Raw genomic sequence first — 27,989 nt, forward strand, 5'->3', positions numbered from 1 at the left:
TCTCTCAGCCAGTGACAGGGATTGATCTCACACAGGTGGCTGGGGGAGGTGGCACTTGCATCCTGCTCTCCTGAGTGAGGTCTCAGGGACCACATGGTCTCTCCCCATGTACCTGAGCTCTGGAGGGTTTATTGAGCTCTGCCCAGCATTCCCAGTGGTGCTGTCCCCTCTGTCACAGCAGGCTGACCACCAAAGCAGGCATGGCATGACCTGCCTTTAAAACCCTATAAAAGCACATCCCCAGTGGTTTCTCCTCACTGAGAACAAGCAGAATGATGTGCACCCATCTGTGCCCCCAGTGCCACTGTTGTGGACAGTGCTGGTGGTACGCCCCTTCTCTCTCCCCAGCTTTCACCCTGTCCCACTCCTCCTAAAAAGAAGAAAAAAAAAAAAAAGAACTCCTGCAGGTTTTTTTGACACCAGCAGGGAGGTCCCTGGAAGCAAATCCCTCTTCCGACCAGCATCCAGGCCAAGGGCAGCCCTCCCTGGGCGGGCAGGATGCCACTCCCCAGGCAGGGAAAGTCCTTTTCCTTCTATTTATTTATATCCATCTCGCTGTAAACTCACCCGCCGGCGAACCTGCTGTTCACACTAACAAACACGTCCCTTTGCTCTGTGCAGCAGGCACGGGGAGCTGGGGGATCTCCACCAGCCCTTCCCCAGCTCTTCCATAAATCCCCAGCTCCCACCAGCTTTGTTTACATAGCAGCTTGTAAGTGAAGTCCTTTTGGCAAAGCAGCTCCTGGTCTAGGAGAGACCTGAGCCAGAGCCCCAAAAGGGCCCACAGCAATAATGAGACAGGCACGATGGTCCCGTGGAAGGTTCTTTAGTGTCACATCCAGACACTGCCCAGGAGAGGTCGGCTCAGGGCATGTTTGCACAGGGCAGAGTACAGTCCATACAAAATGTCCTTTAGAAACATGAGGGTTTTAGGACAGGCACAAAAAGGGGAACAGTGACATTTCTGGGGTGGAGAGGTGAGAGTTTCTGTATTAATAGGTTTCTGTACCAATATAGCAACTGTGTTGTTATTTAGGCTGCCATCCTTAGAGCTCAGAGTTAAAAATCCACAGTGAGCAGTGGAACAGCTCACAGTTCCCTCAGGTTCCTTCCAATCCATCTGCTGACCCTCCAGTGCCCCAGCCCACGGGGGACACTGGAGTTTCTGCCAGAAGGTCCTTGCAGAGGAAGATCTCCAAGACAGTTTTGCCATTTTTGCTCTGGTGGGGCAGGACCTTCCTGCAGCAGCATCAGAGAGCTGGCAGCCAGGCCAGGCTGAGGAGAGGGAGCTCTGCAGGGTGGGCTCAGGGGCAGCTTCCAGAGCAAGCCCTGCGTGCTGACAGCAGGGCAGCACCACAGGCCAGAGGGGCATCTCTCCCTGCCAGTCCTGGCCAGTTTATCCCACCAAAACTGTGAGCAGGGGTCAGCACAGGGGTCAGCTCTGCCCTCCAGGCTGTGCAGCCCAGGACGAGTGTGGGGATGGCTTAGGGCCACCAGTGGGTGGCACGGGGTGGCAGGCACAGACTGGGCTGCCCCTGGCAATGCCACTGAGCAGCCACGGCTGGAACACGGGGTCACACGGGGTCACACGGGGTCACACGGGGTACATGTACACGGGGTACATGTACACGGGGTCGCTCGCTGCCCGCGGGTGCTGCAGTGCTCCGGGGGAGCCGGCAGGGTGCCAGTGCCTGTGTCACTGTGCCGCTCGGGATGGGGACACCGGGGCTGTCCGGGGTGTTGATGAGGAGAAGCAGGATGCGGGGTTCGGATGGGGCAGCGCCCCGGATCCGAGCAGGTGCTGACACGGCTTTCGGCACGGCGTGTGCGCGGCTGGGTTTCCGTCCTGCAGCGCCGAGCAGCGCTGTGCCGGCTGTGCACCAGACAGTTTATTTTAGCCATCGAGGCAGGAGCCGGCTGCAGGATCCCGGCTGAGGCTGTGTGGGCGGGCGGGGGCCGTCAGCCCGTGCCTCCAGCGCGTGTGACACGCGTTTGGTGTCACCCGAGTGGGAGACCTGCTGGCGGGGTGAAATATGAGCTGCGGGATCCCGGCTGCAGCTGGAGGAGCTCGTCCTGCAGCCTGGCTCTGCTCCCGCTCCGGGGCAGCAGGGGCAGGGCAGCGGCAGCCGTGCGGAGCCCGGGAATGCAGCATCCCCGAGCGGGGCGGGACGGACACTGGGGAGCGGGATGGACACTGGGCAGCGGGATGGACACCGGGCAGCGGGATGGACACTGGGGAGCGAGATGGACACTGGGGAGCGGGATGGACACCGGGCAGCGGGATGGACACTGGGGAGCGAGATGGACACTGGGGAGCGAGATGGACACCGAGCAGCGGGATGGACACTGGGGAGCGAGATGGACACCGGGCAGCGGGATGGACACCGGGCAGCGGGATGGACACCGGGGAGCGGGATGGACACTGGGGAGCGGAGAGACAGACACCGGGGAGTGGGACAGACACTGGGCACAGGGAAAATGCCGGGCCCGTGGGACAGACCAGGCAGAGGGATGGAGAGCGGGCAGTGGGATGGACATCAGGCAGAGGGACGGACACTGGGCAGTGGGATGGACATTGGGGAGTGGGATGGACACTGGGCAGAGGGATGGACACCAGGCAGTGGGATGGGCACTGGGCAGTGGGATGGGCACTGGACCGTGGCATGGACACCAGGCAGTGGGACAGACACTGGACAATGGCACAGATACTGGACAGTGGGACAGACATTGGACATGGGACTTACACCGGACAGCAGGACAGCCCCAGGGCCGTGGGGCTCAGCCCCAGCTCGCTCAGCACCAGCACAGCTCTGGGGGAGCCCCACCCTCGGGAGCTCCTGCCCGGCTCAGGGATGTGCTCAGCAGCCGTGAAAGGTGATATTTCCTCACATCCCTTTATATCTCTGCTGCTCCAGAGGTACTGGAAGGGCCAGATGTCCTGTGCCCAGCAGGCAGCCTGCTTCTGTGCCCTGAGCCCAGGCAGGTGCTCGCTGCAGGCCCCTGGTTTATTGATCATCTCAGCACATCCTCACTGATCACCTCAGCCCAGCCCAGCAGCCAGGATCTCTCCAGGCTCAGGATCCCACCAAGGGCCATGGTGTGACCCCAGTGACAAGCACAGGGTCTGCTGGAGCTGTGGCAGTGCCCAAAGCCACCAGCTCACCAGGGTGATGTCTGTGTGTGACGTGGCCAGGACAGTGCTGAGCTGGGGTCCCACAGAGGTATTTCAGCCCTTCCTGTGCAAGGAGGGAGCTCTCAGGGTCACACTGAATATGCAACACCACCGGAGGTGCTGGGTTGGTCTGCACTGAATGCTGGGGTGTGGGTGTGGGCTGTGCAGGCTCTCACTCAGGACCAGTGGGCTCAGCCTTGAGAGCAGCACACCAGGGCACACAGCACCCAAGGACCACAGCCCCTGCTGCAGCCTGAGCATCACCTGGCAGCATAAAGTCTGTGTTGGGGCTGCTCCTCCTGCAATGTCAAGCCCAAGCCCTCCAGGAAAGCTCCTTCCCTGCCTGTGATCTGAAGGGATGGGGAAGGACAAGCTGAAGCTTTTCCCCCGAATACTCCAAACAGAAACAAAAATACATAAAGGAACAAAAATGCCCTTCCAGAGCCTGTGAAGCCCCAAGCTGCCACAGAAGCCTCATGTCTCTGCTGTGGGCAGCCTGCACAGCTCCACCATAATGCCAAAATCCCAGGGCTCTGGTATTTGGGGTGTGTGCAAAGCAGAGGCAGGAGCCCCATCCCACAGGGGCAGTGGCAGGAGTGGGTGCAGCAGCCATTCCCTAAAACATGAAATAACTTCTTCACCCCACACACTGCATGTCTGGGGTACCAGGACTTCCCTTAGGCACCCAGACAACCCTAGGGATGCAGGGGTGCTCTCCTGCACCAGGATGCTGCACCCTGTGGATAGCTCTCACTTGGCAGAGGGAATTGGGCACCTCCCTTTGTGGTGGCACCTGCCTGTGTGGGGACAACAGGGCTGGGACAGCACTTGTTGAGAGACACCCTGGAACTGGTGCAGCTGCTTCTGTGCTGCAAGATGGGGCTGTCAGCAGCCCGAGGGACCCCAGTCCCTCCTGGCCCCACTGCTGCCCACACCAGGCTGGGGATGGGGGCATGGGCACCGTGTATGGGGCCAGCAATGCCCTCCCCACGCTATTCTTAGGAAGGGTAAAGTTTATACAAGAAATTTAAGCTTTAAGCCCAGGCACCATAAATAGTCTATTTTTCAAGGGCTCCAAGTCAGTTGTAGGCTCAAAGCCAGAGCCGAAATTTGGCAGCTGTCTTTGTTTAGTGATTAATTAAAATGAGGTAACAAAACGAGACATATCTATTAACGAGGGTATTTGCAGCGTCAGTAGAGGATTCCAAATGGCTGATTTTTTCCCCTTTTAATCTTCAAACTTCTCGTTAGGAAAACAAGCTCTTCCTCCGGCCGGGCGGGTTGGAGGGAAGGGCTGAGCCGCGGCCCCTCGCCGGGCAGCGGGAGGGGAGCGGCGGGCAGGCAGGGCTTTATCTTTATGGTCCTCTTCCTTTAAACAAAGCAAACCTCCGCATAAAGATTTTTCCAGTTTGGAAATTTTATTAGACCTTAAAGTAAACTTCAATGGAGAGACCCTTGGCTGTGACAGAGGCAGGAGGGGGGAAGCTTTGCACATCGCCAGCCCTTCCCCAGCGACTGCCACCCAGTGGGAGTAAAACGGGAGTGATGGAGGCAAAGGGGCATTTTCCAGGCTCTTTGCCACGTTTGCCAGACAAACAGGGCCAAACCCATGTCCCCTCCTTGTCTTGAGACAGCATTCTGGGCACCCTGAGGAGGTGTGACCGGACAAGGTGACAAGGAGGAGGGTGAGCATGGAGCCTGGGAGGTTCATTCCCATCTGTGCTCTCAGCTCATCCCTGACCCTGGGTGCATTTCCTAGCTCAGAAAACCAAGTGGAGCATGAAGCTGTCCTGTGTGGGAGGTGCCTGTGGTCAGAGGAGGGGGTTAAAGTGTGTGCAGGGGTCAGAGGCATCTCTCAGGGGTGTGTGAAACAGGTTCACCCTCCCCAAGGCTCTAAAGACTTAGCCACATGGGAAAGCACCCAAGTATGAGGAAAAGGGAAAAACATCCCAAAATAGTTTAGTCTTGTTTTCTGCACTGAGACGCCCAGACAGGGTGGGAGTTCTGGTTGTGTCTGAGCTAAAAATTACAGTAAATAGAGAAGTGGCTGCAAAGCCCCATGTTCTGGATAAAAGGAACATGTGCAAACACCGTCCATCAGGGCAAAGCCACACTGAACTGAAGGACCATAAATAATGAGGAGGGGGATGGAGTGAAACGAGCTCCGTGTCAAGGGGGAACTGTCAGCCACCCACTGAACTGTGTGCTCTCTCCAGTTTGTTTCATGGGATGACTGGGAGTGAGGGGAAGCAGCTTTGTACCTAGGGACCACTCTGAGCAGAGATGGGATCCCAGCATCTCTGGCCCCACTGAGCCCACCTGGGACCAAGAGGGGCAGGTTCTGCCAGGACAGAGCAGCTCTGGGCTGTCCTGTTCTCCCTGCACCACTCTCCAGGCCCATCTCAGCTGCTGGAGAAACCCCAGCATAAATCCTGAGCTCTGGTTGCTGGAGGAGGTGATAGAGTGGGTCATCCATTTAACAGCAGAGAGGTCCTGAAAGGATCTGCTCTTGAGGCACACACACCATGCAAGGAGCAGGATGGGAAGAGGGCTGGAACTTAGAGTGGAGGAAAGCCCCCTGCTCCTCCTTGGGGATCACTGTCCTGGGGAGGAACGGGGAGATACAGTCCATGAATGTTCCATGGCCTTCTTTAATTGCCAGGAGGTGCTCACATCAAGCACCAGCCTCAATGCCCTGTGACACAAGTCCTGGGATGGGTGAGCAGGTGAAAACCCAGCAGCAGTTTGAGGTCCTGGGCTGTCCAAGCCGTGTCTGGCCCACGGGCAAGGTGCCATCCTCAGAGGGGCAGGGTGCCATGTCCCAGACTGCTGCACTGCAGGGTTACAGCTGCACGGGAGGGGGACAGGACACCTCGTGGGGCAGAGGCCCTGCCTGTGCTGCTGCAGGAGCTGCCTCTGCTCCCCGGGCAGGGGTCCTGGGAGCCCGGCCCTGACACAGGATTCACCCTGGGGATGTTAAAGGCGGCACCGAGGACAGGTGACAGGCAGCCAGGGGCTGGGAGTGATGTGCTGTGGGATGGAGAGAGTGTCCAGGTTCTCCGGATAGGGCAGAGCCTGAAGCAGCAGCAAGTGCTGGACAAGGAGTGGAGCACGAAGGAGATGGGCAGAGAAGGGACAGCCAGGGGGTACAGGGCAGGGACAGCCGGGGGCACAGGGCAGAGCAGGGACAGCCGGGGGGCACAGGGCAGGGACAGCCAGGGACACAGGGCAGGGATAGCCAGGGACACAGGGCAGGGATAGCCGGGGGCACAGGGCAGGGACAGCCAGGGGGTACAGGGCAGGGACAGCCGGGGGCACAGGGCAGGGACAGCCGGGGGGCACAGAGCAGGGACAGCCGGGGGCACAGGGCAGGGACAGCCAGGGACACAGGGCAGGGATAGCCGGGGGCACAGGGCAGGGACAGCCAGGGGGTACAGGGCAGGGACAGCCGGGGGCACAGGGCAGGGACAGCCGGGGGGCACAGGGCAGGGACAGCAGGGAGCACAGAGCAGGGACAGCCGGGGGGCACAGAGGAGGGACAGCCAGGGACACAGAGCAGACACAGCCGAGGGCACAGAGCAGGGACAGCCAGGGACACAGAGCAGGACAGCCGCGGTCACAGAGCAGGGCAGGGACAGCAGGACAGCTCGGGAAGTGGCGGTGGGGCAGCCTGGGGGCAGCCGGGGGGCAGCGGGACATCGGGAGGTGGCTGGGGGAGGCGGAGGGGCTCGGGCGGCTGCGGGGACCCGCCAGGGCTGCCCCGTTCTCGCCCCCCTGCCCGGTCCCGGCGGGACGCGGCGGCGGCGGAGTCGCGGTGCCATCTAGGGCCGGGCCAGGGCCCTGCAGCGCCGGGTGCGGGAACGGGATGGGGAAATGGGATGGGGAATGGGATGGGGGAATGGGCTGGGGGAATGGGATGGGGGAATGGGATGGGGGAATGGGATGGGGGAATGGGATGGGGGAATGGGATAGGGAAATGGGATGGGGAATGGGATGGGGGAATGGGATTGGGAACGGGATGGGGAAATGGGATACGGGAATGGGATGGGGGAATGGGATGGGCGAACGGGATGGGGAAATGGGATGGGGGAATGGGATGGGGGAATGGGATGGGGGAATGGGATGAGGGAATGGGATGGGGGAATGGGATTGGGAACGGGATGGGGAAATGGGATGGGGGAATGGGATGGGGCAATGGGATGGGGAATGGGATGGGGGAATGGGATTGGGAACGGGATGGGGAAATGGGATACGGGAATGGGATGGGGGAATGGGATGGGCGAACGGGATGGGGAAATGGGATGGGGGAATGGGATGAGGGAATGGGATGGGGAAAGGGATGGGGGAATGGGATATGGGAGTGGGATGGGGGAATGGGATGGAGGAATGGGATGGGGGAATGCGGGAATGGGATGGGGGAATGGGCTGGGGGATGTGATATGGGAATGGGCTGGGGGAATGGGATGAGGGAATGGGATGGGGGAATGGGATGTGGGAATGGGATGGGGGAATGGGATGGGGAATGGGATATGGGAATGGGATGTGGTTATGAGCTGTGGTTATGGGCTGTAGAAATGGGCTGCGGGCCGGAGCGGAGCCGTGCCCGGGCAGCACATCCCCGCACCACCCGGCCCCTCCAGCCCAGCCCGGAGCTGGGCCCGTCGCTCCCGTCCCCGCGGTGCCCGGGGCGGTGAGAGCTGCCGGGCCGGGCACGCACGATCCGCTGGGCCGAACCGAACCGAACCGAACCGAACCGAACCGAACCGAGCCGAACCGAGCCGAACCGAACCGAGCCAAACCGAACCGAACCGAACCGAACCGAGCCAAAGGTCCCGCGGGGGGCCCGGGACCCCCCCGGGCAGCGAGGCGAGCACCCGGCCCTGGAGCTGCCCCCGCCGCTGTGCCCAGTGCTGGCCCGGCCGTGCCCGGGGTGCCCCCGCAGGGCCGGGGGCCAGGAGGGGATGGAGGCACCTCCTTCCTCCAGTTCATACCCACAGGGCAAGGGGGCAGCGGGTACCACCGAACTCACCCAAACCAGGGGCTTTCAGCTGGTGACACCTCTGGGTTTTTGTGAACCGTGGGCAGGGGGCAGAGAGCAAATCACAGGGAGAAGGATTCTGTTCCTCCTCGAACAAACAGGGGTTGATTTAATTTATTCTTTGACAGGCAATATTGACAATAATCACAAGCCACTGCAGCTGGGTGTGGGGTGTTTGCCTTTCTTTTATTGAAAGAGCAGAAAGAAATACCCCTGGACTGGGAGAGGGAGACTGGGCTCTCAGGGACCAGGCTAATCCATACATCTGCTCCTCTGGCAGACACAGGACCAGGGGGCTGGGACAGATTGCAGATAAGAAAAGTAAACTCTTCTTTAATGAAGCTCCTGGATTACACCTTGCTGTTGGCTCCCTGAAGTCATTCTAAATTCAAGTATTTCTGAGGCCTAATGAATTTTTCTCTTTCTCATTTAGTTGCCTATGTCTTTGCATATTTATTTTTGGGGCTTTTTTTGAAGGTTTTTTTTCTGGCTAAGGCAGTGCCTGTCATGCCCTGTGCCACTTTTTGAGCATTTTCCCACTCCTCTGCCAAGTACTGTCATTATTGTTGAGAAACAAGACCTTTTCAGCAAAATACCACTAATCTGAGGGATGAACCACCTGAAAGCTCACCTCTTAAGGTAATCCTCCCCACAATTTCCATTCAAAGCCTTTATGGCAAAAGAAGCATTGTCAAATTGCTTTCTCCTCCTGGATTCCCTGTCTGTCCCCCATTACTCCATGCCATTGGTAACTGCAGTTATCCCTCAGGAACCACAGGCTTGCAGGATAAATCCCCCCCTGGGGCAGTGCAGAGCCAAACTCAGCAGGATTTAATGTGAATCCTTGGAGCTTTTGGAGCTGTAAGTTCAAAAGGGGACCCTCTGTGAGACCCTCCTGCTGTGCCACACAGTCCCTTGTGCAGGGTCACCACAACCCTTGGGGACTTGGGGATTTTGTCACTGGTTACTCCCAAGGGAATCTGGGAATTCTCAAGGCTCACCCAGGACCCTTTGCTCACATGCATTTCCATGTCAAGGCATGGTAGAGGAGAAGCTTTAGGGATAATTGAACAATATCATGGCTTTCTGGGGGCTATATAAAATTGGTGCACACACAGCTCACTCCAAGGAAAGGCTTAGGGACACTCACACAAGTTCCAGGTCATCCCTGCATGCTTTTGTGGTGGGCACGATGTTCCAGCCACTGGATTCCATTTTGTGCAGTTTCCATGAGCTGGAGTTGCCTCTGAGGGGCTGCCAGGGTGGCCAGGAGCAGGTCTGGCCCAAAGGCCAGTGGGAAAGGAGTGTGGGACAGCCTCCTGGGTATCCATGCCCCAAGGTCATGCTGTAGGTCATGCAGGGAAGCCCTTGCAGAGTTGAGGTGATGCTGACCATCACTTTCACTCCTCAGTGGCAGGGTCCTGTCCAGTGGTGGGTCAGGCCTTGGGGCAGCTTCAGGGAGAGGCTGTGAGCTGCCCACGCTCTGCAGCTGCTCCAGCTGTGTATGGAGGCAGTGTGCCCTCCTGGCTCAGGGTGATGTCCCATCCCTGGGAAGCCATGAGCAGCCTCTGGCAGGCTCCCAGACCTGTCCCTCAGAGTGTCCTCTCCTGATCCCTGCTATCTTTGGGGGATTCTCTATGCCTGGGACCAGCATCTTGTGGTTATTGCTTTGCCCTCAAGATCTACTTTCCAATAATTTTGCTTCTTATCTTGACCAGACTGGTTATCTTTATGAGCCACTGGCACACCAAACTCTTCATATTGTCCTGTGCTGTCTTTAATCTCTGTGTAAACCTGCTCTTCTAATAAACCCCAGGCTCCAGGGGATGATGATAATCAGTGGAATACACAGCAAACAAAGGATCACCTTGGGAAAATCCCGAAGATAAGGATCCTCCCTCTCTGTCGGTGGGGCTTGTTGGGATATTACTTTTAAATCTCTCTTGTGGCATGGCTGATGCTATCACTGCAGCTGGGTTAGTAACCCAAACTCTGCATTACTGTGTTATTGCAGCATTACTGGGCAGGACAGGGGGTGTTTCCTGCAGCCCCGAGGCAGAGCTGGGCTCATGAGGACTCTGCAGGTTAGAGGTGGTTATTGTGTGTGATCTCTGCACACTGCAAGGGGAATCAGGCTTTGGGGGGAATCAGACTGTAATTCAGCATTTCATATCAAAGGGTCAGGAGACCAGCTCCAGGAGATGTGTGTGCTCCTGGAGCAGTGTTATAGAAACCAGAAGGGCTGGGTTGGGAGGGACCTTAAAGTTCATCTCATGGGCAGGGACACCTCCCACTGTCCCAGGTGCTCCAAGCCCCAGTGTCCAACCTGGCCTGGGACACTTCAAGGGATCCAGGGGCAGCTACAGCTTCTCTGGCACCTTGTGCCAGGGCCTTGGGAAGAATTTCTTCCCAACATCCAATCTAACCTACTGTCTTTGAAGTCATTCTCCCTTGTCCTGTCCCTTCAGGCCCTTGTAAATCACCTCTGTCCTTCTCTCTTGTAGGGTCCCTTCAGGTATTGAAAGGCCACAATTAAGTCACCCCGAAGCTTCTCTTCTCAGGCTGAACAATCCCAGTTGTCTCAGCCTTTTGCCACACCAGAGGTGCTCCATCCCTTTGATCACCTTGGTGGCCTCCTCTGGAGTGGCTCCAGCAGCTCCCTGCCCTCCCTGTGCTGGAGCCCCCCAGGGCCCTGCTGGTGGCACTGTCACACAGCTGCAGAACAGGACACAGCCACCCTCAGCCATTGCCTCTGCAGGAACTGCAGGGACTGAACTCTGGGATGTCCCTCCTCATCCACCCAGCCATCTGCTAGCATGGGACACCTCTCATCCAAAGCAGGACCAAAACTGTGAAACAAAAGGCATTTCCTCCTCAGTGTCCCAGTCTTTGAAATTGCTGCCCCTTTGTGAGATGCCAGAGCACCCTGCAGCCCACACAGTAAAGTAAAAAAACTTCATTGTTGCTGTTGTGAGCCTCTGATCAGGTTCAGGGGTTTTTTGCACTTACAGTGAAATCTTTGTAAGACTGATGAGGCTTTGCAGGCAGTTCTGTCACTCTGCAGAAGTGACAGCTCACCTGCTTGTGTGCAAGCAAGGTTGGACAGAATTGCCAGGGTTCACTTGATGAAAAATACCACACACCTTCTTAGTTACTTCACCCACTAAAGAAACATTGGCTGGAACACCCATGCCAGCTGGTCAGAGCCCTAAGAAAACTCGTGCGCTTCCAAAAGTATTTAAAAATGCATTAAGCACCAAAAAGGAAAAAAAAAAAAAAAAAAAAAAAAAGGATTTTCATCCTTCTTCATTCACCTGACCAGAAAAGCAATGCCAGGGGGAGGGATCAATGCAGCAGTGGGGCAGGAATGAACAGAGAGAACTGGCCTTTGGAAACTTTTATTTGGGAGCAATTAAAAAATCACAGAATCACAGTAAGGATCACCGAGTCCAGCTCCTGGCCCTGCACAGACACCCCAGCAATCCCACCCTGTGCATCCTGGAGCTCTGGCAGCCGTGGAAATGTGCCCATTCCCTGGGGAGCCTGGACAGTCCTCCTGTGGCCCCTCAAGGCTCTTCACCAGCTTTGTGTCCTTCCTTCTGACCCTCACTAAGAACTTTAGCTCTTTCTTATGTTGTGGTGTCCAAAACTGCCCCCAGGGCTCGAGGTGAGGCAGAGTTTAATATCTACACAAATGTTTCCTTTCTCACATGGGGAGCAGAGTCAAATGCCATGGGTGAGGCTGCAGCACTGTCATGTGTGAAATGTGTGTGAACAAAGAGTTTGCCACGCAAAGGAACAAACCTTTCATTTCATTCAGAAAGTGAGGAGAACCATGCTAATTTAAGCTGCTGTGAAGGGATGGGAGTCAGGAGAATGGTAAATAAATTACAGGTCTGAAGACTGACAGAACAGCTGTAATCACCATGGCAAGATCTGGGGTTTAGAGAGGTTTGACTGAAAGCACCACTGGAAAAGAAAGGGAAGAACATTGGCACTAAGAATAAAGGGAGACAGTGTTTGGAAAGCAAAGCACTGTGAAAGATAAGGTTTTCCTTTGGAACTCAGGGAGACAGGGATATTGATGGTCAGGGTTGTTTATGTTGGGGTACTCTGGTTACAGTAACATCGAGTGGCTCTTTTTGAAGCAAACAAAAAGCCCAGAGCTCACACAGAGGTTGGAGAGCTCAGAAATAAACAGAGCTGCAGCTGGGTGTTTGTGCACAGGCCCTGAGCTGGCTCCTGTGGGAGAGGAGCACAGGGAATGGGGAGCCTGGGGAAGCACAGGGGTTTGGGGAGCAGAGGCTTTGTGTCCAGCCTGCTCCAGCAGCCCAGGAGAGGTGGCTGCACAGCTGAGAGCGTGCCTGCCCTGCCCCAGCTTGGCTCTGTGAGCTGCAATGATGGGAAGGATGGCTGGAGTTCCCCTGAGAACAAGACCACAGAAATATTTAGCTTCCCAAGAGCCACGTGCTGCCCCTGCTGCCCCCTGCCCCAGCCGGGCTCTCATACTCACACTGGCAGGCCCAGCTCCTGGGCTTTGGCTGCAAGGAACTTCCCCTTCCTTGGGTGAACCTGCAAAGTTAAACACAATTATCACCCAAAGAGAGAGGGCCATGAAACAACATCCATGTACTGCCAGCTTAAGAGCTTCTTCACAAACCAAGGGAATATTTCTTCCCTGCCCACTTCCACAGCCACTGCTCCAATTTACCCCCAAAAGGCTTTTCTGGACTCTCTGCTTTCCAGGATCCTGCTGCTGCTTCTTGCTCCCCTCTTCAGCCAAGCAAGCAGGACAGCTGCCCTCCTCTGAGGGTTAAACAAGAATGCAACCTGTACACTCATAACCACTGCTGGATTCTAAAAAACTCCTCCAGTTTTACACATTCCTACTCATGCTACAGCAACTCTGACACTTGAAAAGCAGAAACACATTAGAGCTTCAAAGCCATGCTTGAAAACACTGTGTCCAATTAAATCTCTCTTGTAAATTGAAATGTCCTACTGACATTAGGATGCATTTTCTTTGAGAGACGGAGGTCAAACACTGGGACAGGCTTCCTCAAGAAGTGGTTGGGAGGAAGAGCCAGAGTTGTGAGTGAGGAAACTGTGAGGGGATAAAACCCCAGGGGTTCCCGTTTGGGGCAGGCACCAGCTTGGCCTGTGTGTCACTGTGTCAGGAATAAATAAATGGCTTTAAGGGACGAGTCACCCATGACTGCCGTGAGACACCCGGGCTGGAGCCAATGAGGAAACCGGCTCTGATGGGGGAATGGCGTGCGGGGTCCGGCGGGGCCGGCGGTCAGTGGAGCCGGAGATCCGTGTCCAGCAGCGCCAGTGCCCGGCACCGGCAGGGACGGGCGGCATCCCGGGAGAGGCCGGACACAGAACCGGCCGGACACAGAACCGGCTGGACCGGACACAGAACCGGCCGGACACAGAACCGGCTGGACTGGACACAGAACCGGCTGGACACGGAACCGGCTGGACCGGACACAGAACCGGCCGGACACAGAACCGGCTGGACACAGAACCGGCTGGACCGGACACAGAACCGACTGGACACAGAACCGGCTGGACACAGAACCGGCTGGACACAGAACTGGCCGGACACAGAACCGGCCGGACACAGAACCGGCCGGACACAGAACCATGGCAGTGACCAGACACAGAATCGGCTGGACACAGATCCCCGACAGTGACCGGACACAGAACCGGCTGGACACAGATCCCCGACAGTGACCGGACACAGAACCGGCTGGACACAGAACCGGCTGGACACAGATCGCCGGCAGTGACTGGACACAGAACCGGCTGGACACAGAACCGGCTGGACACAGATCGCGGGCAGTGGCCGGACACAGGCGGCCGGAGCAGCATCCCCTGAACACCGGCCGGCAGAGCCCGGTCACGTGACATGGCCGGAGCGGCCAGCCGGGCGCCATGGGCGGGGCTCGCTCGCCATTGGCCCAGGCTCGCTCGCCATTGGCCCGCCCGCAGCACGTGCTGAGGGGCGGGCGGGCCGCGGGCACTCCTCATTGGCTGTGGCGCGCAGGCGGGGCGGGGCCTTGACGCGCCGGCGGCGGGGCGGGCGGGCTGCGGGCACTCCTCATTGGCTGTGGCTCGCAGGCGGGGCGGGGCCGTGACGCGCCGGCGGCGGGGCGGGCAGGCAGAGGGCACTCCTCATTGGCTGTGGCGCGCAGGCGGGGCGGGGCCGTGACGCGCCGGCGGCGGGGCGGGCGGGCTGCGGGCACTCCTCATTGGCTGTGGCTCGCAGGCGGGGCGGGGCCGTGACGCGCTGGCGGTGGGGCGGGCGGGCAGAGGGCACTCCTCATTGGCTGTGGCGCGCAGGCGGGGCGGGGCCGTGACGCGCCGGCGGCGGGGCGCGCGCGGATGTGGGCGCTGGCGCGGGCGCTGCCGGCGGGCCGCGCGCTCGTGTGGCGGCGGGCGGGCTGGGCCGGCTCCGGCTCCGGCTCCCACCGCTGGGCCATGGCCGAGGGCCCCTCAGCACCGCGGCCCGCGCGGCGCCCCAAGGACGTGCCCCGGCACGTGTGGGCCCGCGAGCGGCGGCGGAACGCGGGCACGGGCCTGGCCGGGCCCAACACCGTGTACGTGCAGGTGGTGGCGGCCGGCAGCCGCGACGCGGGGGCCGCCGTGTACGTGTTCTCCGAGTTCAACCGGTGAGTGTGGGGCTGGAGCGGAGCGGGGCTCGGCCGGGCCTGCCCTGACACCCGTGTCCCCTCAGGTACCTGTTCAACTGCGGCGAGGGCACGCAGCGCGCCATGCAGGAGCACAAGTAAGTGGACGGGCGGGGGGGACAGCCCGGGCCGCAGCGGGCCCTGCTCACCCGCTCTGCCCCGCAGGCTGAAGATCTCCCACCTGGACAGCATCTTCCTGAGCCGCGTGTCCTGGGCCAACGTCGGGGGGCTGCCGGGTGAGTGCGGCTGCGGTGCTCGGGCAGGGCGCGGCCGCTCCGCGGGCGTGTTTTAGGCAGCGACATCGCTGTCTGAGGGCTGGGCTGCTCGGGGGCTCCGCGGTGCTTCCAGCTGGTGTGTGGGCTCTGCCACAGTGCAGACACGTGGTGTGACAGGCCCTGTCTATCCAGCACACCTGCCTTCAGCTTCCCAAAATCTCAGTGACAGACACGTGGTGGGACAGGCCCTGTCTGTGCAGCACACCTGCCTTCAGCTTCCCAAAATCTCAGTGCAGACACGTGGTGGGACAGGCCCTGCCTGTGCAGCACACCTGCCTTCAGCTTTCCAAAATCTCAGTGCAGACATGTGGTAAGACAGGCCCTGCCTGTCCAGCATATCTGGCTTTAATTTCCCAAAATCTCAGTGCAGACACGTGGTAAGACAGGCCCTGCCTGTCCAGCATACCTGCCTTCAGCTTCCCAAAATCTCAGTGACAGACACGTGGTGGGACAGGCCCTGTCTATCCAGCATAGCTGCCTTCAGCTTCCCAAAATCTCCTGGAGCAGAATGTGTTGCCAGCAGGGAGCTGTTGGTGGGTTAGGCTGGTTTGAGTCCAAAGGAGCACACAGAGGTTTGTGGGCACTGTTGTCCTCAGTGCAGGATGAGGTTAGGACAGATGGCTGTGGATCTTGTCCATTAAAATTCTGGAAATCTCCATGTAAAGGAGGAGATTAACAGTCTGCTCAAATGCCTTGCTCCAGATTAATTTTATCAAGATGAGTAGATATTTTCTTTATCTGTAGAGGCAAGTAACTTGTTGAAGCTGCCACAAAGCTGAGGCAAAATTGAATTCAGGTCCAAGTTCAGTTCTGGCCTTTGTGGAGAGGCCAAGCACCTCCTGAACAGAGAGGGATCTTTCTTTTGGGATCTCTCAGTGTTTACTGGAGCTGTGATAAAGCTGTTTCTCTGCTTGCTCTCAGGTATGATTCTCACCCTGAAGGCTATAGGGCTCCAGAGGTGTGTGTTCCTGGGGCCACCAAAGCTGGTAAGTATGGCAGGGTGCAGAAGGGTCAGCAAACACCCAAGTGTCAAAGCTCACCCTGGAACTGGGAGAGCTGGTGGTCAAAGGGAATCTTTGTGCAGGTGTGAAATGCTGGTCTGAATTACTGTCAGTCCAAAGGCCTTGAAAATCTAAATCTCTTCAGTTACAGGACAGCAGAAATCTTCTGCTCCTGTCTTGTATCCTGATAAAGCAGCTTTTGGGAGAAGGGAGGATCTTTGTTCCCTTGTCTGCTCCTTCCCCATTTTATATTAATAGAAGCTCAGTCTTTGGTCTCCTGCTTAATGTGGTCCTTGCCAGCCTAATGCTGTGTCTGGACCAGAAATTTGCCATCCTCAGCAGTTGTAGTGGTTTTATTTCCTTGCAGTTTCTGCTGACTAATTGCATGGATGGAGGGGGTGGGGACAGTGGCTCTTTCTCTTTCTGAAGACGCAGTGCCTGCCAGAGGTGGGACACCTGCCCAGAGCTGTCTGAGCTGCTCAGATTTGTCTGAGATTTGTTGAGTTTGTAGCTGCTGAAAGGGTGTTTGTCATGGCACTGCTTGTGCCCCCTCCTGATACCCTGTCTCTATTCCAGCAAAACTACCTGAAAGCCATTCGTCTCTTTCCCGGGCCCCTCAAAAGGATGGATTTAGGTAGGTGGGTCAGGGATTTGTGTAGCAAAGGAACTTGGAACTTTATTTCATCTCTACCCAAGGCTGAATTGCCCAGTAACAGTTTCAACCTCTGGTTTATATCCACTCCCAGGGTGTTCTAAACATTTGTTTTGCTCTGATACACTGTTTGAACCTCTTACAACAATGTTTCCAGATCTGGTTCTGCTCGGGGGCTGCCAGGCTGACACAGACAGCACTCGGTTTTAAAACACTGAAGGCAGTTTGCTTCCAGAGTCTGCGAGTGAATTTGCTCAGTGTGGTATCCTGGATGGCTCCCTGAGGATGATGAGCTTTTAAAACTTAAATTATTTTCATTGGGCAGAGAAAGGGAAGGGGAATGTTTAGCAGGTTGTGTTTAAGAAAGACACTTTCCTGATTTATATTCTTGAAGAGTGTGACTCTCTCCTTCTGCACTTGTTAATGGTGGTTTTTGATCTCTTCCCAGCTGTGCAGTTGCACACAGAGGCTGAGTACAAGGATGAGACAATGACAGTCTACCAAATCCCTCTGACAGGTGAGCACTGGTGCTGCAGAGACAGGGGAAGCATGTGCTCAGTAAGCACAATGGATGTTCAAGGAGCAGCTTCTGTTTGCCAGCCTGAGTAAGCAGAGGTTCATTAATTTGCTTTTCTCAGGAGAAGGATCTCATTTAAATAATAAGACCTGCAGAGTCAGGGCTGTGGCTTGTTCCTTTAGGTGTGGGTGGATGGAATGATTTGTGAAACATCCCTGGATTTGGCTTTCTCAGCCAGCTGCATTCCTTCTGCTGGAAACTCTGATGCTGAGGGTGCAGCACAGACTTGACAGAGTTTAGCAGGTTGGATGAGGGGTGGCTCTTGAAATAAGTGACTGCAGAATGCAAATGCAAGCTAGACTGGGGGAAAGAGCTCTGTATTCTGGTGCAGTTTAAACCTGCCTGTCATGGAGGAGGGAATGCTACCCCTGCTTTTCTTTTATGTTGTTTTGGATTGAGTGATTTTTGTCTGCTTTTTTTGGATTTGGGACAGGAAAACCACTGGCTGCTGAAAGTTCATCCCCCCAGAGTCCTGCAGCATCTCCCCAAGGTGGAAATAGCCCTAAGAGGGACACAGGGCCTGCATCCCCAAGAGCTGCACAGCAAAGCTTGGAGGAAGGAAAAGAAAGCCCAAAGAAAACAGGTGAAACACATGGAATGGCCTTTTTAACTACAATGAGATGAAGCCAAACTAAGCATAGGAATTTGTCCTCTGAGCCATTTGCTTTCTGAAGGTGAGGTCTGTAGAGAAGCTCAGCTGGAAGGTTCCATGGAGCAGAAAGTGTTCTGGTACTTTGGAAGTTAAAAGGCCTAGAAATTGGACATGACTGGTGCTTGGCTGTGATTAGTCCCTGTAGTAGTTTGCTTCTGGCAGGGGTGGATGCTTCAACCTTTGTAATTTAATTGCAGATGGATGCTGGGCTGGTTGTTTTTCAGTCTTGGAATTTAGTTTGGCTTCCTGTACCTGAAGCCATGGGCTCTCTGGCCTTGGGTGTTCATAACATTTTGCTGCTGAGCTCCAGTTTAAGTGGATAATGTTCCTGTTAATGCTTTAGCAAATTTTGGCATGCTTTGGTTTTAGGAAAAGTGATAGTGAGTGATGATTTTTAGAAGTTTTGCTTTGTTTTACAGCAGAAGATGAACAGAAGTGTGCAAGGAGGCATCCTGATCTGGTGACAGCTTTTCTTTGTAAAGTAAGTTTGGGCACAGGGTCTCTAAACCAACACAGAACAGATGAGATAATAGGACAGAGCATCTCAGGGGGAAGGGGCATACAGTGATCATCTATAACCACAGGATGAGTTAGGTAGGAAGAGACCTTAAAGATAATCTCATTCCATGGCCCTGTGGGTGGGGACACTTTCCAATAGATCAAGTTGCTCAAAGCCCCATCCAGCCAGTGTCCAGGTCTCAGACACTTCCAGGGTTGAACTACCCTGATCAGCTGTCTGGCTACTTCAAGCTGCCTAAAATTTAAGACATTATTAAGGGCATTGTCCAACCACCTCTTAAACACTGGCAGGCTTGGGGCATTGACCACCCTCTGTAAGGAAATGCTTCCTAATGTCATCTTGCTGCAGGGATTTAATTTGACACAGTGTTTTCAAGCATGGCTTTGAAGCTCTAATGTGCTTCTGCTTTTCAAGTGTCAGAGTTGCTGTAGCATGAGTAGGAATGTGTAAAACTGGAGGAGTTTTTAGAATCCAGCAGTGGTTATGAGTGCACAGGTTGCATTCTTGTTTAACCCTCAGAGGAGGGCAGCTGTCCTGCTTGCTTGGCTGAAGAGGGGAGCAAGAAGCAGCAGCAGGATCCTGGAAAGCAGAGAGTCCAGAAAAGCCTTTTGGGGGTAAATTGGAGCAGTGGCTGTGGAAGTGGACAGGGAAGAAATATTCCCTTGGTTTGTGAAGAAGCTCTTAAGCTGGCAGTACATGGATGTTGTTTCATGGCCCTCTCTCTTTGGGTGATAATTGTGTTTAACTTTGCAGGTTCACCCAAGGAAGGGGAAGTTCCTTGCAGCCAAAGCCCAGGAGCTGGGCCTGCCAGTGTGAGTATGAGAGCCCAGCTGGGGCAGGGGGCAGCAGGGGCAGCACGTGGCTCTTGGGAAGCTAAATATTTCTGTGGCCTTGTTCTCAGGGGAACTCCAGCCATCCTTCCCATCATTACAGCTCTCAAAAATGGGGAAAGCATCACTTTTGAAGGCAAAGAGGTAAGATATGACTTTGTTTCTGTTGAGGCTTTGCCACTCTCCCTCCTTCACTGGCTGCCAGGATGCCCAGCTTTTGTGCAGAATGCTTTGCCTGCCAGTAATCCTGGGACTGTTCCAAGTTGTTGCTGAATGTGGCATGCCTGGGGCTGGTGGGGTGGTGATCAGAGAGATGAACTCCTGTGTGGGTATGGCTGGGTGTTTGCTGTTTGGCAGAGGTGCTTCATCTTCCCTTCCCCAAACTGATCAGGTCTAGGAGTGAACTAGTGGAGCTAATCCCTGCATTGTTTGAATCTGGGGATTGAATGCCTGTGTAGCCATCACTCCCTCCTTGCTCTGTTTGCACCTCTGACACCAAAACAAAGTCAGTAGTTCTGGGACACAGGGTCTGGATCTCTCAAACACTGGAGTGAGAGGCAGAGCCAGCTCTGGCCATGGCCCAGGTGGTCTGCAAGTGAAGAACCTGACCTGGGAGACAGGGTCAGCACATCTTTGTGTCACAAGAATTTTAGAAAGCCTTCTTTTCCTTTCACATGCTTTTGATACCATCTGAATATGTCATGGGAACCTAGAAACTGCTGAAATTCCCCTGCTTGGGTTAGGTTGTGGTTTCTCTGAGGCCAGGGCTGGGATTTGCTGTTACACACATTTGCATTTTGCTGTGTAATGAGAGCAGGAGAGGCCCCAGAGCTGCCCTGGCTGGGTGTACTGAGTGTTGGGAGTGGCTGCTGGGCTCTGACTGAAGGAGTCAGACACAGAGGTGCAGGAAGGGCTGTGGTGCAGGCTGTTTGGGGTGTGAGCACTGTGTATCTGCCTGCAGCTCTTTCCTGAGGAGCTGTGCACCCCCACTGACCCTGGCCCAGTGTTCCTCGTGCTGGAGTGTCCCCATGAGGGCTTTGTGGACGCTGTCTGTGAAAACGAGACCTTCCGAAGGTAGGGCTGGGGCACCTGCAGTGTTTGGGGGAGGACACCTGGGCTGAGTTTTGCTCTTGTGCTATTTGGCACTGTTAAGGAGCTTGAGATGCAAGAAAGGATTGGTGGTGCATATTGAGGCTTTTAGGACAGGCAGGACTGTGGGGTTCTGCCTCAGGGGCCTCCAGAGCAGGAATGTGCAGCGGAGGCAGCTGCTTCCCTGGCTGCTGGAAGCCTGGACTGCAATAACATCTCTGTAGGGCTTGTGCAGAGGCATTTGGGTCCTGCAGGTTCTGCAGATGTTGCTGATGGAGGAGAGGAGCTGCCCTGTGGGGGGCAGTGAAGGTGTCAGCAAATGATGGCCTGAGCCTTGTGCCTTGGGTGGTCCAGGGCCATGCTCTGAAAATCTCTCAGGGGGCATCTCTGGTAGCACCAAAGTGGGAGAAGGGAGGGGATGCCAAGGCCATGGACTGGAGCACAGATGTTGTTTCTGTTTGAACATGTCCAGGTACCAGGAGGGGGTTCCTGAGCACCAGGTGGCCTTGGTGATTCACATGACCCCCGAGTCGGTGCTCCGGGACAGCCGCTACCAGCAGTGGATGCACAGGTACGTGCTGCTGCCCCTGGGCCAGAGCCTGTGCTGCTGGTGCACGTGTTTCTTCCAAAGTAAACTGCAAGCAGCACCTGACAGAGCCACAGGACATGGTCTTAAGGGAAATACAGCTTGGATGTTATGAAAAAGGGTTTTACAGAAAGAGTGATCAACTACTGGAATTGTCTGCCCAGAGAGATGGTGGAGTCCCCATCCCTGGATGTGTTTAAAAAAGACTGGATGTGGCCCTTGGTGCCATGGGTTAGTTGAGGTGCTAGGGCATGGGTTGGGCTCAATCTTGAAAGTCTCTTTCAACCTGGTGATGCTGTGGAAAAGAGATCTAAAAAAGGGCTCTGCTGGCTCAGGTGAGATTTTTAGCCCAGGTGTGCACATGTGCCCAGTTTTAACATCTGGCTGAAGCTGTTGAGCATTATTGTCCTCTAACAGGTTTGGGCCTGGGACTCAGCACTTGGTGCTCAATGAAAACTCCTCTGCTGTGCACAACCCACGCAGCTACAAGATCCAAACTCAGCTGAACCTCATCCACCCAGAGATCTTCCCTCTGCTCACCACCTACCAGAGCAAGGTAAGCCAGGCCCCCTTGCCCCTGTGCCCCTGCCCTCAGCAGAGGCTGTGTCTCACGTCACCCTCCTCCTGCAGGAAGCAGAGGCTGTGTGCCCTGTGCCCATCGTGCGAGGGGAGTGCCTCCTGAAGTACCACCTCAGGCCACAGCAGGAGTGGCAGAGGTCAGTGGCAGTCTTTTTCTTCCCAGGATTTGGGTGTTGGCTTGAAGCAGTTTTTTGGTGAGGGAGGGCACTGTGTCAGGATCTCCTGCAGATCCTTTCTGGTGGTTGTATTGGGGGAACTTTTCAGTGCTATGTCCTTGCCTCTGAAAGTCTCACACAAGGTGTAGCATGTGGAAGAGTGAACCACTGAAAACGACACCTGGCCAGTGCTTCAGAGTGTTGTTTCTGTCCCTTGCTCCTGTAATCTTGTGGTCCTTTGTCCTTTGCCTTGACCCATGCTGAGCACCCAGGTGTGGCTGTGGCAGAGCAGATGGGGACAGGGAGAGAGTTTTTGGGAAGCCCAGGGAGAGTCTTACCTTCTGAAGACCTAGAAAGTCTGACATTAGAGGTGAAAGCTCCAGGTGGTTAGACAGTTGCTGGCTTTGCTCCTGCTGGGCAAATAGGTGAAGCTGCTCAGTGAGAGCCTTAAGGGCCAGGGACCACAGGGGGCAAGGGGATTTCAGCCACCATGGCTCAGATTTCTGGCTTTGTTGGGCACAACAGGAGGATGCAGGTGCCAGGAAGAGTTTAAGTTTCTCTGTTAAGGTAGTTGAAGGCCTGTAGTTCTGCACATGCTCTGAAGCAGGCCCAGGACACAGGTTTCTTACGCTTTTCAGCCATGCCTGGATCCCTTTAGGTGGCTGCTCCCCTTCCAGGACCTTCCATGCTGCCTTGCAGTGCCCTCTGGTGCCTGGCAGCTGTGGATGGGATGAAGTGCTATTGCAGGAGCTTCTCCACTTGGGTGGAATGATCATTTCTGTGCCTGGCTCAGCCCAGCCAGGCCTTCTTGGCACACACCACACTTGTGGATGTGTCTTCTCCAACCCCTCAAAATGGAAAGAGCATTTGTCCCGTTCGTGTAAGGCTGTTTTGTCACAGGAATTTGGCACTTTGCTCTGAAAAGGGCTGTCTCAGTTCCTACCTTGCCCCATCCTGATAGGTGGCCTGTTGTTGCAGAGATGCTGTGACTGTCTGTGATCCTGACACGTTTGTTAGTGAAGCCTTGGATCTCCCTGATTTCCAGACCCGTGTGAAGGAGTGCAAAGAGAGCCTGTCTGCTTTACCAGGTACAGATCAGCAACTTACCTTGGATCAGTGTGATGGAAAATAGTAGCTCTTGGTGACTCCCTGCTTCAGAGCCCAGATGAAGCTGTGATGTGGTTGTTCTGCCTTGTTCTGCCTTCCCTTGTAAACCTGCTGCTGAGGGGGGCAAAAATGGCTGTGCTGCCATGTTGGCTCTGGAATTACTGGGCTGGTGTATTAGATAGTGTCTGACTGGGCAGTGTGTGCAGAACATTTGCCTACAAATCCTTGTTGTCTGTTTTCTCTAGGAAATGTGAATGCTTATCCTGAAATCGTGTTCTTGGGAACAGGATCTGCAATTCCAATGAAAATCCGCAACGTCAGTTCCACACTGGTGAATACCAGGTAAACCCCAGTGCTCTCTGATCTCTGCCTTCCACCCCAAGAGATGCCCCTCCCCACGTGGCCCTGCTCAGAGCTCTTGGAGTGGCCTCTGAATGTCTCTGTCACCTCTCCCTAGTGCTACCCGCTCCCTGCTCCTGGACTGTGGGGAAGGAACCTTTGGACAGCTCTGCCGCCACTATGGAGAGCAAGTTGACCAAGTGCTGTGTAACCTCGTGGCTGTGTTTGTGTCCCACATGCACACAGATCACCACTCGGTGGGTTCAGGCTCTGGGGAGGGGCAGGGGCCCTGTGCAGCTGTGCTCTGAGCCTTGGGACTCAGCTGTAGCTCCAGCTGATGAATGTGGGCTGCCCTGCTCTGCATTTATTCCCCAGGCACTGCTGAATCTGTGTTTCTAATCCCCTCTCCCTTGCTTGTTGTGCCTCTGGGCTCACTGAGCAGTGGTGGCTGTGCTGCCACTGACTGCCCAGACCCCTCTGACTGCCCCTGCTGTCTCCTGTGTTCCTTTGCAGGGGCTGGTGAATATCCTGATGGAGCGGCGCAGAGCTTTTGTAAGTGGTTTCTTTGCTCCTGAACATGGCTTGGGCTGAGAGGAGGGGAACTTACCATTCCTTAGCATTTCTCCTCTCCCATTTGGTGTACACCTAGCACTGATTTTTTCCCCTGCCTTTGCTTTTGCAGGCAGCCCTTGGTCAGGCTTTCAGCCCTCTGTTTCTGGTAGCACCTGAGCAGATCATGCCTTGGCTGCACGAGTACCACAACCACTGTGAGGAGATTCTTGGAGACATCAAGTGAGTGTTTTGTGTGGAGAAATGTCCTTGGCCTTTATTCAAGGCAAACCTGTGTCATCCATTTCCCCACCCCTTTGTTGGAGGTGACTGACTCCTTCCACTGCCTGTAGAACAAGGATATGCAGTTTGCAGAGGGCAGGATAGGGTTTGTTGCTCAGCTGTGCTGCTTAATAGAAGCTTACCCTTTGCTGTAAGAAAAGGGAGTTGGGAAAATAGAAGAAAGAGTATTTGCTAGTGGGGTAGAAGTGATTGGATGAGTTACTGGGGCACCAATGAAAGCAAGAGGTAATACAGGTCATCAAGGCACTGAACTGAGACTGAGAAACAGGAGAAATCAGCTGCTTAAAGAGAAGACCAGGTTTTATTTTGTACCTGTCCTCAATTATCTCTTCTTCCCTCCCTCACAGAATGATTCCTTCTCACTCTCTTGTGAAAGGCTATGAGAACTTCAGACCCAAGGCCAAGGAGTTTGTGAGCTCCCTGTTAGAGAGCTACGACCTGGCTGAGGTGAGTTCCTGAGCTGAGGGGCTCCATGGCTGGAGGGGACCTGGAGTCTAACACTTATATCCTTGTTCAGTTTCAGACCTGTGAAGTCCAACACTGTAAAAATGCTTTTGCATGTTCAGTGGTCCACAAGTCTGGCTGGAAAGTAGTTTATTCTGGTGATACAATGCCCTGCATGGCCTTGGTGCAAATGGGTAGGTAACAAAACCCTCTGCTTGAAGAATCTCTTGGAGAAAGGTCTCCATCTGTCAGTATCCAAAGTGGGCACCCCCAAACCTTTGGTGCTCAGTGGGGGGCTGAGGAGGGACAGGAAGGCTCCTGTGGGCAGCTGGGCTGGTCAGTCTTCAGCTGAAGGTTGAATATGTGATTGTCTGCACAGGTAAAAATGCCAACCTGCTGATCCACGAAGCCACGCTGGAAGATGGCATGGAAAAGGAGGCTATAGAGAAGACCCACAGGTGGGTGTGTTCTGCTGTCTGTCCCTGCTAGGAGGGGAAAGGTGCACAGCTGGGTATAGTCCTTGGAGCTGCTGGTGAGGGGCCCAAGTCCTGTCAAAGCTTCTGGTGTGTGTAGAGCTCTTCTAAAGAGCACTAAAGATGGGGTGTTGGTCATTGCAGCAGCTCTGAAACCACCATAGCTCCTCTCAACGTCCCCAAAAGAAATGGGGAAAGCTTTCAAGCAGACATTGGTATCTACAAATTGACCAGCCCAAGGGAAAGTCCCTCTGCATGGCTACATCTTGGGACTAAGCTCAGGAGGTGGAAGAGTCAAATCACCTCCACAGCTCAGGGAGAGCCCTGCAGCCAGGGGTTCCATGTGCTGCCCCCAGCAAATGTGGGAGACTGAGAGCAGCTGCTCGAGTCACAGTGCAAGAGCTGGGCCTCTTGGCACCCCTGGGACAAGTGCCTGTCCCCAGGCTGTGGAGCCCTTAAATGCAGGGCTCCAACAATTACAGCTGCATTGCTGCACTCAGGGTTGTGTGGAAGTCAGGCAGTTGCCTGAGGGAGAGGGGCCTGTGCCCCTGAGTTCACCTGGTGTGGTGTGACCCTGGGTGCAGAGCAGCAGGACCTGCCAGCCTGGCTGTGACCAGGGTGTGTTCCTTTGGCAGCACGACCTCCCAGGCCATCCAGACTGGGATGAAGATGAATGCAGAGTTCATCATGCTCAACCACTTCAGCCAGAGGTACGCCAAGATCCCGCTCTTCAGCGAGGACTTCAGCGAGAAGGTCGGCATTGCCTTCGACCACATGAGGGTAAGGTGGGAGCTTGGGAATGGTGTTGCTCTTATTATGGGATGGCTGCTCATGAATAAATGCTCCTCTTGTACTGTACCATTACTTCATCTCCTGAAGAGCAGTCTCTGAAACAGCTCCTTTAACTGCTGGCAGCAGATGCCCTGTGCCACTCTTTCCCTACACCAGTGTGAGTCAGGTGCTGATGGCACTCTATTCCAACTCTTAACACACTTGGGTACTTGCCTTGTGTCACCTCAAGGCTTGCTACACCAAGCCAAAAAATCTAATTTTGCTTCCATTCCCATCCCAACTGATGAGCTGCTCCGGTAGCTTTCTGTAGCAGACATCTGGGAGACAAAAGCTGGCTGAAGATACTTGGGCAGCAAGGGCAGCACACTGTCAGTCAGAATTTGTACTGGGCCACAGCATTTCTGTGAAGAAAACATCAATAACTTGTTGAGATCAGGGCTGCTGGGTGCAGGTGCTGCACACAGGAAGGGGCTATTGATGGCTAGAGGCTGACCTGGAGCAGAGGCTGGGCAGTGCCCCAGGAATCAAGCAGGGATTTATCCCAAGGCTTCAAAGGATTCACCTTGGGCAGTGCCAGAGCCTGGCCGTGGCTCCACCCAAGATGGAGCCAAGACGGATCCGAGTCACCAGTTCTCACACTTGCATCACTTTGGCTCCATTTCCATCTTGGCTTCACTGTCCAATCCCAGCTCCAGCTCCTGCACTCCCATCCTCCCACATTCTCTCCTCCATTGCTGCTGCTTGCACTTTTTGGGGCTGAAGCTGCAGCTTCAGGTGTCCTTGGTTGTGGGGCTGGAAAAGGATTGTTTTGTGTGCCTGAGCTGGGAGGAGAACTTGTGACACTTTGTCTGGAGTTCAGAGTCACACACCAATGCACTGCAGAGTCTGGGAATATGAAAGCTCAAACTTAAGACATCACAGTGCCCTGTCTGCACAGGCCAAAGGCAAAGAAATCAATCGGCAGTTCTCCCACAGGAGCTCCTGTGCTTGTGTTTCAGGTCCGTTTCAGTGACTTCCCGGCCATCCCGAAGCTGATCCCGCCCCTCAAGGCTTTGTTTGCCGACGACATCGTGGAGATGGAGGAGCGGAAGGAGAAGCGGGAGCTGCGGCTGCTGAAGGAGACTGCCCTGATCCTGGACAAGCTGACCAGGGGGGACAGCACAGAGGCAGCCTGCCAGAAACGGAAACAAGCCAAGAACCACCAGGAACTGCCAGACAAGAAGCTTAAAACAGCGAACTGAGAGGGCCAAGGCTGGGAGTGCTCTGCTCTGAGAGGGAAGCCTGGCTGTGCAGGCCTTGGAGCACGCCCTGCCAGCAGGAAAGGGGCTGCCATGGGCACCTGGGCTGGCTGGGCAGCATGGATCTCCCTGGGCTGCAGCTCCCCGGGGCTGCCAGCAGCACTGGTCCTTGTGGAGACACAATCTGCCCACATAGCTCCTGTTCTGGGGGCTCACCAGTCCGTGGAGCATTCTTTTAACCAAAAAAATCTTCTCTCTGAACTGTTTTAATTTTGGGGTTTATGCTACAAAGTATTGATAATGTAACAGCAGCAGGTGTGATCTTTGCAAGAGATCAGGTGTGAGAGGCCCTGGAGGGGCCGTGGGTTTGCCAGGAGGTGAGCTGGTCTCAGTGAAGGGGGGCATAACCAGCTGTCAGAACAGGTGATAGGAGGAAAATTAACGGTCAAATGGGACCCAATTTTAGGGTTTTAGGTTAAATTAGAGGTGAGGATACATCTGTACATTGGTGTTCCCATTTTATTTTGGTTTTCTCTGCTGGTTTTTTGTTTCAAAAGATCAGTTTTCCAAACCCTTCATTTAGAATCTGAATAAACCACTCACCATCCTCCAGAAAGCTGTGTTGTGTCTGAATCACTAATGAGGAAACAAAAACCTGGATTTCTCTGGTGAATCTTGGCTGGCTGATTCAGTTTTGGGATAAAGAGCAAGATCTTGCCCATCAGATCTGGATCATGCTGGAGCCTCATGGCTGTGGGTGTCCTTGAGTGGATTCTAGTTCTGGATGCAGGGGCCAGGAAAGCTGGCACAGCAGGCATAGAGGGGGGAGGTCTCTGGTTAAGAGGAGTTTTTCTGAGGCTTTTTGTGTGTCAGCTTTGCTTCTTTTGCCACTGCTGTCACTGCCTGTGTTTGGGAGTAGGAGG

At 55.1% G+C, this 27,989-nt stretch overlaps 1 protein-coding gene across 2 annotated transcripts; it reads left to right on the top strand.

The window, feature by feature from the left end:
* Positions 1–14,574: 14,574 nt before the first annotated feature.
* Positions 14,575–27,682, top strand: ELAC2 (elaC ribonuclease Z 2). Of its 2 annotated transcripts, none has more exons than XM_056506133.1 (24): positions 14,575–14,887; positions 14,953–15,003; positions 15,071–15,141; positions 16,102–16,166; positions 16,758–16,815; positions 17,282–17,350; positions 17,844–17,993; positions 18,482–18,543; positions 19,336–19,394; positions 19,484–19,556; positions 20,374–20,486; positions 20,974–21,072; positions 21,505–21,643; positions 21,718–21,803; positions 22,800–22,909; positions 23,174–23,270; positions 23,386–23,524; positions 23,781–23,819; positions 23,950–24,059; positions 24,467–24,566; positions 24,637–24,757; positions 24,943–25,021; positions 25,672–25,816; positions 26,827–27,682. In XM_056506133.1, exons 1-24 carry the CDS (start codon positions 14,601–14,603, stop codon positions 27,067–27,069), a joined length of 2,565 nt encoding a protein of 854 aa, XP_056362108.1. In that variant the 5' UTR covers positions 14,575–14,600; the 3' UTR covers positions 27,070–27,682. The 2 variants fall into 2 exon arrangements, with proteins under 2 accessions (XP_056362108.1, XP_056362109.1); XM_056506134.1 differs by having other exon boundaries at positions 18,485–18,543.
* Positions 27,683–27,989: the final 307 nt, after the last annotated feature.

This window comes from Oenanthe melanoleuca, chromosome 18 (assembly GCF_029582105.1).
Source record: "Oenanthe melanoleuca isolate GR-GAL-2019-014 chromosome 18, OMel1.0, whole genome shotgun sequence".
In the NCBI taxonomy this organism is placed as follows: Eukaryota; Metazoa; Chordata; class Aves; order Passeriformes; family Muscicapidae; genus Oenanthe; species Oenanthe melanoleuca.

What these genes read in the sequence shown, in the direction of transcription:
- ELAC2 (XM_056506133.1), top strand. Translation starts at nt 14,601, where the DNA reads ATGTGGGCGCTGGCGCGGGCGCTGCCGGCGGGCCGCGCGCTCGTGTGG. An exon ending in GAGATTCTTGGAGACATCAA is followed by an intron (nt 24,060 to 24,466) that starts GTGAGTGTTTTG and finishes CCTCCCTCACAG; the next exon opens with AATGATTCCTTCTCACTCTC. An exon ending in TTGCCTTCGACCACATGAGG is followed by an intron (nt 25,817 to 26,826) that starts GTAAGGTGGGAG and finishes CTTGTGTTTCAG; the next exon opens with GTCCGTTTCAGTGACTTCCC.